A 14,819-nucleotide genomic window follows, 5' to 3' on the forward strand; every position below is an offset into this window, starting at 1 on the left:
TGCGGGTGGAAAATCTCTCCACAACGGCAAGAGCAAAAAAAGACCAAAAAAACACACTTCCAACATCAGAGGGACGGTGTCACCGTTCGTACATGCGTGCGTGCGTGAGTGTCGTACCAGCTACCTCCTCTTTCCACCCCACCATTTTCACCCTTTTTCCACCCACCAGCGAATGGTACTGGCGTATAAATCAAACACTCGGCGACGGAAACGGTGGCGGCCGATTGTCCGCCCCAACGGTTGTGCCACCAAGACCTTGAGGCGCTATGGCGCTGCCGAGCCGGGAAAGCCGAAAAAAAAATGATGAAAAAGAGCAGAGAGCGAAGAAACAAAAAACAAGATCCATTCTGCACGCACGCCGACGGACGCGTGGGACTGGTGTTTTGTCGCGGAAAAGCTAGATTTATAGAAAACTCCATCCCACATCCCGATGGCAGCCCTCTGATGAGCGGACCACAATAACAGGCCACCCCGTTGGTGGAGAAACGCGCGATTGGAAGCCGCTGCCCAATTTGTTGAACTATCGGGCAAATATTTGTCCAAAACCCCGGCCTGAAACGCAACGTAATGAGAACCCACATGGGTCGCTATTGTGCAAACACTTGACAGGCGGATGGACGATGAATGTCGACGGTGTGATAGGCCTGGTGACAGCGCGCCTCTGTTATCGTTCTTCGGGAGTCGACCAATGCGCGCTCCTGTCACCGATAACGAGCCGTTGTGTGCCGTGTAGGTTTGTCACGGATGGGATATTGTAGGCTTGGTGGCTTACCAGTACTTTGGTGGTGCTGCCCTAGAATGAGGCTTGTACGGGACGAATGGATGGTACTTCGAAGAAGCTTTCCGTAGAAGGATCGTATCTTTCCAAACGTGCTTTATCAATGAGAACTTTCAAAACAACTTCACCGATATAGCACACGCTTGATTCCTTTTAGATACTATCTAAATTTAGTTGAGCAATAACATTGTCAACGTGTCTCAAATTTATCCGAACAAGGCTTCAATTTGAACAAGCTGCGTTTCCTAAACTCGTACCCTAAAAATCTCCAAGATTTTGGAGGAAAGAATCTAATAAAATCTGAACATTTTCTGCATTCCAACCAGTTGATGATGTTCAAAACTCCTTATCCTGCGGAAAAACTACTTGTTTATAACAAAAACAAGAAGACCATTTCCGTACAAAGGAAAATAATGCTCAAAAAAATAGGAATAGTTGAGACATTGTTTGGCAATTTTGTCCCGAAGCGCCTGCGTTGTGACGAAATTGCGCCGAATTAGAGTGCATATCCAAACGTAGCTCTTCCACATGTTGAAGGCCTATCACACGCGATGCTGTCGGCGATGATGGAAATGGTCGCGACAGCCAGCACGAAGCAGCTCGTATAAAATTATATTTAAAACATCATTCCGACGCCATCCATCCTCCGAGCGGAATCGCTGTTCCCTACCGAGAAAGCGTCTGTTTTCTTGTATGTTTTCGGGGGGTTATGCTGTTAATCGCTATTTGCCACAAAGGCGCCTGGTTTAAGAAGAAAACAAGAGCACTAACCGCAACCTTGCGTGGGTTACACGCAGCGTACCCTGTGGAGCAGTGACATTGAACGTGAGAACGACGCAGATTAACAACAAACCACCGGAGTACGGTGTTCGGATGGGTGAACAGTGCGCCTCAGTTGCTATCTTCCCTTCGTGCAGGTGTTGCTGATGTGATGTACAATTGCGAAACTCCTAAAGGGCTAAACCAAGGCAGCGAACTGGACACACAAGCGTAAACCTGTCAGAGAAACATGAACGCGCCATCTTGGTGCCAGTGAGACCCAAAATTCCTTCTCCCTTCGAGCATGACGCGATTCGGTTCACTTGGCTCCATTCAACCGGGAGCAGCCGCGTGAGCTGACCGGAAGTGTGCGCTCGCGCGTGTGTGTGTGTGTGTGTCTGGTCAGTGTGGACAGTGGAAAGTGACGTCATCATGCGGATACTCTTCCAGAACGAGCCGGTGTACGGTAACTACGAGGATTCAGGAGTCGCTACTAGTGCCGATGCGCACTCGCTCGTATTTGATGAACCTGTGACGCCTCCACCAGGAGATGGCCCTACGGGTACGACTCATCCGAAGGCCTCAAGGACGTCTGGTGCGGGGAAGGTCGCTGGATCGCCACTCGGAGAACTAGAAACCCTCGCAAAAGCACTAGCACAGTCACAAGGTGCGGTCCTTTCGGCATGTGGTGAGGTCGGTAAGGGTTGCAGTAGGGTCTCGCAACGTCCCAAAAAGGGCATAAAGGACGAACAAGGTGAACTACAGCCGAAGGTGAAGGATGAAGGCGAAAATGAAGATGACGACGATGAGGAGGAAGACGACGCCGACGAGGAGGAAGAAGAAGAGGAGGAAGGTGATGAGCGTCAAGGGGAGGTGGGTGAGCGGGGACATTCACCCACGCTACCTCATCTGTTGCTACACCACCACCATCACCATCACCTGCCGCATCAACAGCGAGCTTCAAGCCGTATGTCGAATACAAGCACGAGTACGATCAAGCAACACTACTACCCGGAAGGTGGCTGGGGCTGGATCGTCGTCCTTGTCGGTGTTCTGGTGCATGTCCTGACGCACGGACTGCAAACCGCTGTTGGTGTGTTGATCCTCGCAGCTGGGCGTTGCTATCGTGTCGAGTCAATCGCCCTAACAGGTGAGCTGCTTCTGCAGAAAGTGTTCAGGGAGGTATCAAAGGAAGATCAAATCATTCAGCTGTGTTGTAGCAAAATCCCTTAAAAACTGTTTCTTCTTCTCGCCTCCCAAACTTCGAACGACGTCCTGGCAGCATCTCGCAGGCGTTAATAAAAAACAACTAAGGGCGCCATTTTCGCTGCTGTAGTGGGGAAAATTTTTGATTACTTTCGCAAAGTAATCACATTGCCATAATTTCTCTCACCCCTCCATTGAGCCGGCCACGATTTGGTTGGATTTTTCCCATTTCCTTCGATTTCCCTGACCATGGGAGTTTCCTCGCAGGAATCTGCAAACTGTCTGTTTTTCCCGAGATGGGGAGAAATTTTCCATTTGCGAAACGATGACTGGTCGAAAAGCTAGCCTCTTCAACACTCCTCCCTCACCCCTTTTCTCCCCCGTGTAGTGCCGTCCTAAGCGTGCGAGATTTTCCGGACGCATTTTCCAGCACAACACACGGGAAAGCGACGTGTTAGCAGAACTTTCGGAAAAGCCCCGGGCTGGGTTCTGGTTTCGAGCTTCGGACATCACCCGATCCCGATCGGTGTATCGAAAGTGGTGCAAACTAAGCCGCTAGAAAGAGAGCCACCAAATTGGTATCGCATAATGCATAATTGTGCACTGGACCACCCAGGGTTGGAAAATCGTAGCATGCGAGCGATGAGCAGAAGTTAGCCAGTTGCAGGAATCTGTTTCGTTCAGGCCAAAATTAATATTCTTACCGCAAGAAAGCTCCCATACATCCACCAAATTGATCCATGTTGACCAAAAAACCCACCATTCCTTTTCCACGAGTTTCCGGTTGCTGCCTGGCTCCATCATCATTCGCACCAGTTCACCCAAAACCGCTCCGCTTGGGCATTCACCAACGAAACGGCCCGTGTAAATCGATGCAATTTATTTCACTGCCTTCTGCGCGAGCAAGCGCAGGCTTTCACATTCGGGTTGCGCAAATTTACGGCGAAATTTCCCCCCAAAAAAACAAGCACCAGCGCTATCTGGCTGCGTCTGGGACACGTTCGATTCTGCTGCTCTAAACCCAACCCCCGATGTGCGGTGCTTTTCATGATGAAAATTAATTTCAACCACCCTCGAAACCCGTTCATTGTGTTGCGAAGCCGACAATTTGTGACCGGGCTTTATGCGCCGGAACCGGAACGGTAAATTACAACTGGCGTCCCTGTTCGGGTACAATCTCACGCCGGTCTGGGGTCTCGTTTTCGGCACAAGTGCATAAATTTGCGACCGATCAGGGCAAGACAAATGGTGTCGTATTATTTTTTTGCCCTGCCTCCGCTCACCACGCCTCGTTTTTATCCTACCCGCGTCAAATAAGCGCATCCGTTCACGCTAGCACGCTCTGGAACGAACGCAACCAAACCGCGCACAGTACGCAGCCAGTTACACGGCACGAGCCACCAGGCGTCTCCATGTGGTGCTGCTTGATGCTACTTTACGATAATTGTCACATTCTGGACCGGTGCCGCGTGCGGTTTGCCATTTCAGCTAGTCCGCTTCGTTGATTTATCATTTGCTGCCATCGTGTCCCTGCTTCATGCAGGGTTTCTGTTTGATTTTTTGCTTGCTCCCATTCGGTGCCGGAGTAACGGAAACAAGGGAAGCATGAATTTCCATTCCCACTTGCGGCGGCACGTAAAGTATGCGATCATCAGCACCAGTGTCAGCGCGCGAGTGTCCCTGCGTGGAGGAAAGCCAACGTTAAGCCCATCGCCGTTTTTTTTTTACTTTTTTGTACAGACCTCCAAAACGCAAACGCCACGTGCCGCAAAGAAATCCTCGTAAGTTGTGGCTTTTGGGGGCGCCGAAGGATATAAAAAACACCCAGATGGAGGAAAGAGAAAAGAGGGAATGAAATTTAGCTACCATCGTGCTGAATTATGGCGTCAATCGAGTGTTTCAACCGGTGGTGGCATAACGCGCGCGACGCTGGTTAGACGTTTGAACGTCCAAAAGGTTGAGGGATAGGGTGGCAAAATAAGGGTGGAGGATTTACTTTATGGACGACACAGGAGACGGGTGCTGGCAGTAATATATTACACGCTTCAAGCGCTCATACATACATGCATGGGTGCTAAATTCATAATCTCTCTGATCGTCTCAGAACCAAACGCGCTCTGTGCATCTACGAGAAGCTTTTTCTGGTTCGGTGACGTACCAACAAGCAGCACTCTAATGTAATTAAACGAAGAAAGAATCGAATGACTTTCCCCAGGACTGTTAAAAGGGATCATAAATTTGGTGAAATATATTTAGAAATTATGTTCATGTGACGACATGTACGAAATGAATAATTAACGTTTCAAACGATTTTTAGTGAATTTTGAAAAAAAAATTATTTCAACCTAACTTTCCTTTACAAATTGCAGCAACAATAGATTACATTCTAACCAAATCATATAGCTGTAAAAGCGAGCACCAACGCTACCATATGCTGCTAAGTGTTGGCCATAATCTCTCTACACTCTGTTGATCACATGTGTGTAAAATGACACCATTATTTCTTTTAATGGTATTTTACCATACGTTTCTTTTCGCTTTCTCACTAGTGAACCGATTTGTGCATTTGTTTTAATTTTGTGTACAACGTATTATCTACTTTTACTGATATTGTAAAAGCCGCTTTAAAATAAACTTAAGTTAATTTATAATCTAAGCTGGAAAGTTGCTGTAAAAATCTGTAGCATAGCGGCTACTTTCCATTCACATCGAACTCGTTGCATATGGCCTGGCCAACACTTAACACTCTATCCCGAGCAAACTATTTCATCGACCACTTTAGCTGTCCACCCTAGCAGCCTGTTTCATTTTCTCCCCTTCTTTCGTAAGTACACGGCACACATAAAAATCGTAACGCGTCCCGGAAATGGGCGCACCTCCACGACCAGATACGGATCACATTTCCACCGTTCGCTGTTCCATCGGCGGTGGAAAACTCTGCTAAGCCTCGGCACCATTTCGACGCGACATATGGCCACGCTGTCATTAGAAGCGCATCGGTGAAAAGTTCATAACCAAGCCCAGCGAGATAGCTCGAGGGAAAATGTCCAACTCGGACGGCAGCGATTAAGCTGGAAAATAAAAATTAAAAACATAAAACATATCCTCCTTTTCCTTTCAATCCCCCCTACTAGGTGGCCGGGAAAACCAGCGCATCCTGAAACGGGCGGTGTATAAAAGTTTTAATGGCTTTTTTGTCGCCCCCTGGCCTGAATGGCCGTCACAAGGGGGTGGCTTTTTATGGACACTCGCTGCTATGTTTGCCGTTTGCCAAGTGTGTCGGTTTGAAATTGTCTTCAACACGGATTGCATTGATTTCCTTCCTTTTTTTTGTACCTCGGGATGAAAGCTGGACCGTATGTAGAAGGCAATGGTAGAACCCTCTGAAATGGCGGCGTTTCGATGGATCAGATTAGAAAGACATGGCCGTAGCATGTCTCCATTGCAATTTTCCACGAGCACATTAACAGTTGTAGCGTTTACTATCACTCCGGACAGCCTCGGAAGCACATGTTGTGTATCAGGTCAGTCCAAGATAGGATTCTGTTCGATCTACTTCAGCTAATTCTACCGCTTTCAAGCGTAACAACATCGTATTCCGTTTTATTCCCACAAACTACGAATTCTCACCGCCAGTCAATCAACTTCCGTGTGATGGCCGCGACAAAAGTGTGTGCTCAGCATTATTAACTCATCATTGCTATCTGCGCCACGATTCATCATGTTCGTCTGCGGATTCGCCATAAATCAACGCTAATCATTCGCGAATACATTCGCTCGTATGTGCAAAAACAAATAAATCCCGTCGCGTGAAGGGCGCGCATGAAGCCGTACCAAGCAGACAGAGACCGGGAAAAATGCCAGGATGCGAAGGATGAAGCCGTATGATGAGCTCCGGCGCCTCTTTGTGCAACGTCGGTATGGGTTTGGGAAGCGCAATAAAGAAAAAAGTTCGGCACATTAATACTCGCCGGCACATGGCGGGAGCACGGTTATGACAACTTGTAACAGTAAAAAAGATCTGATTGTGAGACAACGCTGCGAGTCGCGGGCGAGAACAGCTGCTTGGTACAGAATCCGAGCCATCCGATACATGATTTATGTGAACTGCATGGCGCCACTCAATGGGATTGGATTATCCAAGGGAAATAGGGAGAAAGGGTAGAGAAAAGAAGCATATCACGAGCTACTTTGGGAGTTTGTTCCAGCTGACGGGTGCTTCATCTGCGTGATGTTCGTGGTGCTCATCTACAATTATACAAAATTATCATGCTTTTTTTAGTTTATATTCTTGATTTAACTATTTATAGATTACCATATTTCGAGTCATACTTTAAGATGCAAGAGAATGCCACAATTTCAAGGATCTATCCGCTTTTTCCGCTTGATTTAAAGGCACAGAACTGAATCCACCAACCGCACTAAATTTAACCTTCCTTGTACATTTCTCATGTCCTTCTACAGGATGGCTGGGCGCACTGTCGACCGCTGTTGCTCTCTTCATATCACCTATAACCATCGCGGTATGCAAGCGAAAGTCGACACGCCTCACAGCTGTCATCGGCGGGTTAGTAACTGCCCTCGGTTGCCTGTTCACGTCATTCGCCTCCCAGTTCCACCAGCTATTCTTCAGCTACGGTAAGTGCGCCGATAATTGAAAGTAAATCATCAACAACACCACTTAAGTGCAACACACGCTCCTTTGCACGTTCGCACAGGTGCCGTCGTAGGTGTTGGTGTTGGTATGACACGCGACTGCTCTACACTGATGGTGGCGCAGTATTTTAAGAAGCGCCGAGAATTCGTCGAGATCTTCATCGTATCCGGAAGCGGGCTCGGCATCGCCGTCATGTCCGCCTTCATCAAGTCAGCGATCGACGCGATCGGATGGCGACTAGGGTTGCAGGCCGTCACTGGGACCGTGTTCATCACCTTCATTCTCGGGACATGCTACCGGTCGGCATCGCTGTACCATCCACAAAGGCGCGCTATCCTTCACTTGAAGAATCAGAAGCGCAAGATCAAGGACAAGAACAAGCACGACGATCGGCCACCCTTTTTCGACTTCAGCACGCTACGCAGCAAAACCGTCCGCATCCTGCTGGCGTCTACTGGTATCGGGTGAGTACTTCATAACGTCCAACACCTGCCAAACAACTACTTCGTTATCTAATCGATCTGTCTTTGCAGTGCGTTTGGCATCAACACTCCTATCTTCTACCTAGCGCATGAGGTGCAGAAAGACGGCATTGGAGACAAGGTGATGATCCTGCAGATCTACCTCGGACTAGCCTGGACACTCGGATGCACCGCGTTCGGACTGCTGGTCGTTCGAAACAGCGTCGAGTGCCGGATCGCTCGTCAGTACCTCTGCCAAACTGCGATCTTCATGTGTGGTGTTTGCATTCTCGCCCTCACCGCCGTCCACGGTAACTACCACGGGTACGTCATGTTCGTCTGGATCTACGGCATCTTCTGCGGCGGGTATCACTACTCGCTCAAGATGTACACCTACGAGAAGGTGCGGGCACGTAACTTCGCTCGTGCCTGGGGCTTCGTGCAGTTCGCGCAAGCCATCCCGATTGCACTCGGTGTGCCCATCTCAGGTTACATGAACGAGAACGGTTCCGGTACTGCCGGTTACTACTTCAGCTCCGGCTGCGCCATCGTTGGCAGCGTGCTGATGTTCCTGATCGACTTACATCGGCGGTCCGTGTCACGCCATAAACACACCAGGTACACAACGGTACACAACACCCTACACCGAGAAACCCGCTAACAATACCTTCTCTTCTATCCTACATAACCAGGGCGAATGGAACACGCCACCTGTGTGTTTCGGAGACGTGTCCTCAGCGGCGCAAGCTGTCATTCTCGCAGGAACCGGACAATGAACCGGGCATCATCACTGGCAACACTGCCATGATGATTGGTCCGGAGCTGCTCATACCACCGCTCAGCGATGGTATCGTGGAACCGATCAACGGTCTTGACAAACCAGAGCTCACCTGCATCTCTGAGGAGGGCATCGCTGACATGGACCTGCCCGACAACTTGCTCGACGATCTCGACTATGTCGGTGATTGTATCACCTCTTGCAACAAGGTGCGTTTCGGCGGGCGGTCTGTACTTCTGCGAATGTGTGGGGTTTTTTTTTCCACAATATACTAACACCTTTCCTTCTACCATTGGCTGTCATGGTTCACCCGGACAGGTGGAAAACTATCTCATGCTGAGTGAGTTCGAGAACAACCTCAGCGCCGAAGTTCCTATCCTACTGGACAAGCGCGGCCGTCGGTTGTCGCTCTCAAAAACAAAGGCCCTGCTAGGTGATGGGCGGCTTCTGGCCGGGGCAGGACCACCCTACCAACACCACCCCGAGTGTCCTGCCGAACACGCACCGGGGACAATAGTCGCACCACCGACCACCGGTCCAGACGTCAACGGGACGGACCCACGGCTCACCCTGTTACATCCTCACCAGGTACATCACCACCACCATCACCAGCATCACCAGCATCACCATCCGCAGCAGCAACACCAACACCACCAGCCGGTCAATGGCGATCTGGCCAAGAACCTGCCACTGTTGGTCACCAAATCCGACGTCGCCCCACAAAACACGATCGGTGGTGGAGGTGGTGGAGGAGGAGGAGGTCGAAGCGGTGGGGACGCTGGTGGGAAGCAGACGTCCGGGAATGGGAGTGGCGGTGGAACCGGCCCAAACGCCCTCCAGCCCCAGCAGCACTGCAGACTGAACAGTAAATGGCGCCCGAGCCAGCAGGTCGGTTTTCTCAACAACCGCGTTATATCTGTGATCGATGAAGCCTCAGTTTAGAGCGAGCGAGCGAGAGAATGCGCGAACTGGAAGACGAAGAAAAAAAGGAAAAGAGATGTGAACGATGAAGGACGAGGTGTACCAACTCTGGCGAGGAGAGTGCGCTTGGCGTAGAAGGACCCGCAGGACTTGAAGGAGTAAATGTTTAGTAAGCAACTATCAGATTGCCAGGTGTTGGTGGATGGGGTTGGGGTGCAGATGAACGCGGGCACACACATACACCACCCATAAATCGATCCATTTGTACATAGTGCTGACGTGCCCCTCCGAGGTATACTTCATCGATGTTTGCTGCTGCCGCACGATTTATTTGCGAGGCGTTCATCTTCCCGTTTTTTTCTGGTTCTTTTCGGGCGTTATTAACGCTTTTCTTTTAGTTTATTTTTCTGCGAACGAGCGACGGCCCCAGAGCTCCCGCAGGCTCTGAACGGGTTTTCGGTGCCATCCTTAAGCCTTGCGGCCGCTTCTGTCGGTACGATTGGCCTGCCTCTCCTCGGCCGCTCCACGGTTCCGAGTACGGAAAAGGACCGCCCGGAACTATTTGTTTTTTTCTTTTCTTTTCCTTCGCCACTCAATTTACCAAATGATGCTATAAAGTAATCGACTGTTAGAAGTTGCATAGGTTCGCGTACGCGGGGCGTACGGGTGGGGGTGGGGATGCACCCTGCTCTCACCTGTTTCTGCCCACACCGCCCGCTCGCCATGCACGAAGGAGATCGTGTAAGATAATTTATATGTAACGCTATAAACGGCCGTTTATAATCTACTCTTATAGTGCATATACTGATGTATACAAACCTATTCTATATCCATACTGTGTGGGGTATGCTATAACCGCGGGTTATTAGACCGAACCATCGCCAGCCTACTACTCCTCTACGAAAATCCGCGTCAACTGACAGCTAACAGTCCGTGGAGCCGATAAAGAGGGTGAAATAATGCACCCCAAAAACACACAGTGCTATATGCAGCCAAAATGCAACACCGTTAGTGAAATGCACCCGCAAATACTGATGGAATTGTTTTAATAAAAACCAGATAAAGCCATAACATTTACGTTTTTCTTGTGATTTACTACTTACGTGCAAGCGAGAATACTCTCTGTATTTTGGGTTTCTTTCCAGTGTTTAACAACGCAGAGAAACGGAACAACGAGCGCATCATTCTGTAGGTATCATTCTATTTCCTTTGCAAAAAAACATTTTCTATGTATAAACACGAGGAAAGAGGAGACAAATCCGAAACAGAAAACCGTGTACCTAGTGAAATACTTATTTAATAACTAATCGAAGAGCAGACCCTCGCTTAGCTGTTGGAGTTGAAAAACGGGTGGTATTTGATCCGTTTGCAAGATTTTTTGTTTATGTTTTTCGCTTTTATAGCTCGTTATGCGAACAGCGATAATATTCTACGTAAAACTATTCTTAAACTGTCCTGCTTATTATGCTTCTTCTGCCGCATTGCCGTTAGTATTGCGTGACATTTTGATCTAGGGAAAGAAGGGAAAGCATGCCTGTTTCGCTGCCAGAATATACAGTGGCACTATATTTACACACGATTTCGTCTTAATTGTGAGAAGTTTGCGAATTTGCCTTAGAGTACTACGAAAGAACCGAATCTTCATTCAATGCACTTTTTTCTCATTTGCTATACTAATAGCCAATACAAATTGTTCAAAAATGGAAGTTATTTAAAAACAAAACAGTTTTTTTAAGTAATTTAAAGTTGGTAGCCAGTAGAGTAGTTGAAAAGAAAAATAATAGTTGCTAGCGTTACTTGCTTGCTTGTCCGACACTGTGAGCACTGCTTAGCGGTTTATTGGCCTTTCCCAGTATTTATTTCCAACCAGAGGTTCTCTGACGCCTGCTCAATCCGTTTTTATCCATCTGCTACATACGGAAGCCGTAAACCAATGATGCGTATGTCAACAGCGAAGGATTAAGATTGAATATTAGAAAAAGGTCCTGAGGTTTATACTTCTTTCTTTCAAGACGAGAAAAAAATCTTCTTCTTTACTGGCCCGCTCTCAATTGAGCACATCTTAACGACATGGCCTACCTTGCTATGTTTAGCCAAGGTTTTCATGACTTTTTTAATTACTCGTAGTAGCTAGACAGTCAGTCCTGCGTACGGGGGGGGGGACAGACGAGACGAGATTCGATACCGTACAATCGTGTGTTTGTCTCGCACGCTAACGCTTCGGCTATCAAGCACCTCAAAAAAAAAGAATCTTATTCCCACCCAGAAAAAAAATCTTATAAGCAGTATTGTTATATAGCAAGAAAGACTAAAAACAACAGAGAACTCGAGAACATATGCTCGTTTTAACAGGTTGCAGATCGACAACCTCAACAATCAGATCGTAATCACAATTTCGTTTTTGTATAGACGAAGTCCAATTTAACAATGTCCAAACTTACTTACTTACTTATCAGGCGCTACAACCGCTTGGCGGTCTTGGCCTGCTCCAGGAGAAACCAGAACCGCTCGCGGTCGAGCGCCGTCGTCTGCCAAAACAACAATGTCCAAAACACCTTGTAAAATTGAACGAGAAGTACCTGAAGTAGTTGCACCTACTTCGAGGAACCCACGTCGAAGACAGGGGAGTGCGTCCAGAAACAAGACGTGGAGCGAAACTCCGTCGTACTGTTTTAATTTATTTCGTTTGTATTAGATTAAGGTATCTGTTGTTTTACGTAATAAACTATTTATAACGATACAGTCTAAAAGAGAAACACAACAGTGGCGACGAGAAAAAAAGTAAAATCGTGAGCGTGCTACTAGATCGAATTAAATCAGCAGGTTAGCTTCACTCTTATCTGCTTCTACAATGGCGAACAAGAACGAGCGCCCGTCATCGCGCAATGCCGACGCGCTAAGTGATCAATGCATGACCGTGGGATTTATTGAAGAACTATTTCGGCAGCAGCAAGGTATGTTCATCCGTCTTCAAGAAGCGTTTGTGAATGAACATGGTCATGAACATGAACATGAACATCAAATGAACATGAACAAAGTGCTGAAAATTTTTGCGCAAAAAGAAGAGGCAGAGTACGAGCTGCGGAAGAGGCAAGTAGCGTGTTGGCTATGCGGTGAGACGCATTACGCACGACAATGCGATGCCAAAAGTTCCAAGTGCGAGAGAACCAGGAAAACAGGACATCGAACAGGGTTCTGTTTGTCCGCAACACGCTACGGAAGCGTGAGACGCTCCATAAAGATGGTGTCACTATTTGGTGTTGAAAGCAACCCAAAGAGACAGGTGACCGTTACAATGAATGAAGTCAAGGTAAAGTTGATGGTAGATTCAAGCGCCGACATGAGCGTGGGATTTATTCAAGAACTATTTCGGCAGCAGCAGAGTATGTTCATCCGTCTGCAAGAAGCGTTTGTGAATGAACATGGTCATGAACATGAACATGAACATAATCATGGCCATGAACATCAAATGAACATGAACAAAGTGCTGAAAATTTTTGCGCAGAAAGAAGAGACAGAGTACGAGCTGCGGAAGCGGCAAGTAGCGTGTTGGCTATGCGATAAGACGCATTACGCACGAAATTGCGATGCCAAAAGCTCCAAGTGCGAGAAAACCAGGAAAACAAGACATCGAACAGGGTTCTGTTTGTCCGCAACACGCTACGGAAGCGTGAGACGCTCCATAAAGATAGTGTCACTATTTGGTGTTGAAAGCAACCCAAAGAGACAGGTGACCGTTACAATGAATGAAGTCAAGGTAAAGTTGATGGTAGATTCAGGCGCCGACATGAGCGTGGGATTTATTCAAGAACTATTTCGGCAGCAGCAAGGTATGTTCATCCGTCTGCAAGAAGCGTTTGTGAATGAACATGGTCATGAACATGAACATGAACATAATCATGGCCATGAACATCAAATGAACATGAACATCAAATGAACATGAACAAAGTGCTGAAAATTTTTGCGCAGAAAGAAGAGACAGAGTACGAGCTGCGGAAGCGGCAAGTAGCGTGTTGGCTATGCGGTAAGACGCATTACGCACGACAATGCGATGCCAAAAGCTCCAAGTGCGAGAGAACCAGGAAAACAGGACATCGAACAGGGTTCTGTTTGTCCGCAACACGCTACGGAAGCGTGAGACGCTCCATAAAGATGGTGTCACTATTTGGTGTTGAAAGCAACCCAAAGAGACAGGTGACCGTTACAATGAATGAAGTCAAGGTAAAGTTGATGGTAGATTCAGGCGCCGACATGAGCGTGGGATTTATTCAAGAACTATTTCGGCAGCAGCAAGGTATGTTCATCCGTCTGCAAGAAGCGTTTGTGAATGAACATGGTCATGAACATGAACATGAACATAATCATGGCCATGAACATCAAATGAACATGAACAAAGTGCTGAAAATTTTTGCGCAGAAAGAAGAGACAGAGTACGAGCTGCGGAAGCGGCAAGTAGCGTGTTGGCTATGCGATAAGACGCATTACGCACGAAATTGCGATGCCAAAAGCTCTAAGTGCGAGAAAACCAGGAAAACAAGACATCGAACAGGGTTCTGTTTGTCCGCAACACGCTACGGAAGCGTGAGACGCTCCATAAAGATAGTGTCACTATTTGGTGTTGAAAGCAACCCAAAGAGACAGGTGACCGTTACAATGAATGAAGTCAAGGTAAAGTTGATGGTAGATTCAAGCGCCGACATGAGCGTGGGATTTATTCAAGAACTATTTCGGCAGCAGCAGAGTATGTTCATCCGTCTGCAAGAAGCGTTTGTGAATGAACATGGTCACGAACATGAACATGAACATAATCATGGCCATGAACATCAAATGAACATGAACAAAGTGCTGAAAATTTTTGCGCAGAAAGAAGAGACAGAGTACGAGCTGCGGAAGCGGCAAGTAGCGTGTTGGCTATGCGGTGAGACGCATTACGCACGACAATGCGATGCCAAAAGTTCCAAATGCGAGAGAACCAGGAAAACAGGACATCGAACAGGGTTCTGTTTGTCCGCAACACGCTACGGAAGCGTGAGACGCTCCATAAAGATGGTGTCACTATTTGGTGTTGAAAGCAACCCAAAGAGACAGGTGACCGTTACAATGAATGAAGTCAAGGTAAAGTTGATGGTAGATTCAAGCGCCGACATGAGCGTGGGATTTATTCAAGAACTATTTCGGCAGCAGCAGAGTATGTTCATCCGTCTGCAAGAAGCGTTTGTGAATGAACATGGTCATGAACATGAACATGAACATGAACAT

General features: G+C 47.7%; 1 protein-coding gene across 1 annotated transcript; it reads left to right on the top strand.

Moving 5' to 3' along the window:
* Positions 1-1,969: 1,969 nt before the first annotated feature.
* LOC128728715 (monocarboxylate transporter 8-like) lies at positions 1,970-10,623 on the top strand. The gene is made up of 6 exons (XM_053822352.1): positions 1,970-2,687; positions 7,208-7,381; positions 7,462-7,864; positions 7,934-8,479; positions 8,554-8,848; positions 8,958-10,623. Exons 1-6 carry the CDS (start codon positions 1,970-1,972, stop codon positions 9,579-9,581), a joined length of 2,760 nt encoding a protein of 919 aa, XP_053678327.1. The 3' UTR covers positions 9,582-10,623.
* Positions 10,624-14,819: the final 4,196 nt, after the last annotated feature.

Source organism: Anopheles nili, chromosome X (assembly GCF_943737925.1).
Source record: "Anopheles nili chromosome X, idAnoNiliSN_F5_01, whole genome shotgun sequence".
Classification (NCBI taxonomy): domain Eukaryota; kingdom Metazoa; phylum Arthropoda; class Insecta; order Diptera; family Culicidae; genus Anopheles; species Anopheles nili.